This window comes from Monodon monoceros, unplaced genomic scaffold (genome assembly GCF_005190385.1).
Source record: "Monodon monoceros isolate NGI ecotype Baffin Bay Population unplaced genomic scaffold, NGI_Narwhal_1 Contig855_ctg1, whole genome shotgun sequence".
Classification (NCBI taxonomy): Eukaryota; Metazoa; Chordata; class Mammalia; order Artiodactyla; family Monodontidae; genus Monodon; species Monodon monoceros.
Window position 1 is genome coordinate 34,102 of NW_021703643.1, and position 2,197 is coordinate 36,298.

General features: G+C 47.1%; 1 gene segment (V, D, J or C); it reads right to left on the reverse strand.

Annotated features, from left to right (window-relative positions):
* Positions 1 to 621: 621 nt before the first annotated feature.
* LOC114891692 overlaps positions 622 to 2,197 on the reverse strand; it is a 3,149-nt gene continuing 1,573 nt past the window's right edge. Inside the window, 1 exon segment of the V gene segment in view lies at positions 622 to 672. Within this exon segment, the coding sequence occupies positions 622 to 672 (51 nt within the window).

A 2,197-nucleotide genomic window follows, 5' to 3' on the forward strand; every position in this document is an offset into this window, starting at 1 on the left:
AACTAAAGACATGAAAAACAACCTTAATTCCTGTATACTATATGTGTGTGTGTATGTATAGATATAGATATATTTATATATATATATAACTATAATAAAAATAAAATTAAGCAAATATGTACATGCACACAAATTTTCTAGAATAATCCACAACCTTTGAAATTAGTAGATACAGAATAGGGTGTCTGGTGGAGGCCTGAACAGAAAGGGAAAGCACAGTTCCACCAAGAACCCCCTCCCAGCCCTATATACACCGCTGCACCGCCTCAGCCCCTGCACTTCTTGGTCCGTGCGACCCCTGGTGGTAACGGGCCCCGTGCAGGAGTTTTGTCTGGCTCTAACACTAGACCTTCCCCTCACTGTTCCTCCTCGCACATAATACACGGCTGTGTCCCTCATTTGATCCGGCCTGCCTCAGCGCTATAATAGACTTGCTCTTGGATGGGTCCGTTGGTGATGCGGACCCGGACTTAAGAGTTGGGTTATAATATCGCTTCCACCACCATATATACCCCCCACCCACTCCAGCCCCCCTTTCCTGGAGCTGCGGACCCAGCTACAGCATAGCTGGTTAAAGAGAATCCAAAACAGATGCAGGTGAAGGAGAGGCTGTGCAGGCTTTCACTCACCATCTGGGTCCCGACATCCTGCAGCTGCACCTGGACAGGACACCTGTGACAGAGAGACCACCGGTGACTCATGGCTCAATGCAGATTCCCCCATTTTGTCAAAACAGTCAACTCTGAATCCCGCATAAACTCACCTCTGGGAGCTGACAAAACCAGAAAGAGAAGAACCACGGGATTCATCTCTTCTTGCAGGTGGATTCACATGAAGCCCAGAAAATCTATTCAAGCATGAGGAGAAACCCGAATTTAAGTGAACAGGTACTTTGTTTTTACCTTGTGGTCTAAGGGGATATTTGCATAAGGGAGGGACCTTTTTATAAAAAGCAGAAAGTAGTGAAGGGAGGCCCCAGTCTCTGGGACTCCACCTGAGGACGCTGCTGACTGTGCCCTCAGAGAACTCAGCCCTCACCTGGGGTCCCCTCACTATGCCTGGGGTACTCTGTGTCCAGGAATGAAATGATGCTGAAGGGCTAGTCAGGTAATCAGCTCTGCTCAAGGGTTAACGGCAGATTTGGGGAGTAGACTTTAATCCCATGGATATATATATTTCACATAAATACCATCACACATTCAGGGTCCTCCAAGATGTCAGACACAGGCTCTTGTTTTTTCTTTTCTGCATTACCTCATGTTTATATCCTGGATGCGCAAGTATTTGGGACAAACCATACATGTAATAATCACATTGAATTCAGACAAAGTTAGGTAAAATTTAATGTTTATCATAATTCACAACAGAGTTCGTGTTTCCCCTAACTTGGGTGAGCATTTCTTCACCTGAAACAGTTTAAATGTTATCAAGAGTTGCTCTGGAGGTGAATTTATTCATAACAACTAAACACACCGTGTATTTTGTGGACAAGGCAGTCATTCTTGCTGAGATGGTCATGGATCCCAGCACTGCTGACATGGCCAGTAGCCTGACCTGCCTGTTTCCTGTGCAAAACTGAGTGTCTGCAGGAACACCGCGAGCTTCAGGGCTCGTTCCTTGCGGGTGGACGTTGAGGAATCCCCAGGGCTAGCAAGGTCTAAGAACAGACAGCTCCTGGAAGCTCCTCAAGACTCCAACATGCTGCGCAGGTGACCTGGTCACAGTGCACAGACTCACTCCTTCTAGAAGTGTTAATTTCTAACTCTCCCTGTCACAGCCAGTGACATTGGAGCTCAGGGAACACAGTTCCCACTGCACTGGGTGAGAGAACATGCATGATTCTTGGAAGTAAACCTTCACAGTGAATGGCTTGCAGAGTATGAGGGTATCATGGTCAGAGGAAAGCTCACACTTCAGGAAGCAGGTTCTTTGAGAAGTCCACCTAAGAGCAGCTTTCCAAGTCCCTGGGTCACTGAGTCCTGGGACTGTGCCTGAGGTCATATAAGTAAATGGTGCTGGAGAGCAGAGCACAGCTCCATCGCATCTCGCTGTGGGTACTGAGGATGTGGCCTCACCATCTGTATTTCAGTCTGCAAGGATGTAAACTGGGCATCACGATGGTAATGGTATGTCTGAAATTTATAGTGGGGTTGCCAGGGGTGCTGGATGTTGACATGAGTGTCATCAGTGATGTTAC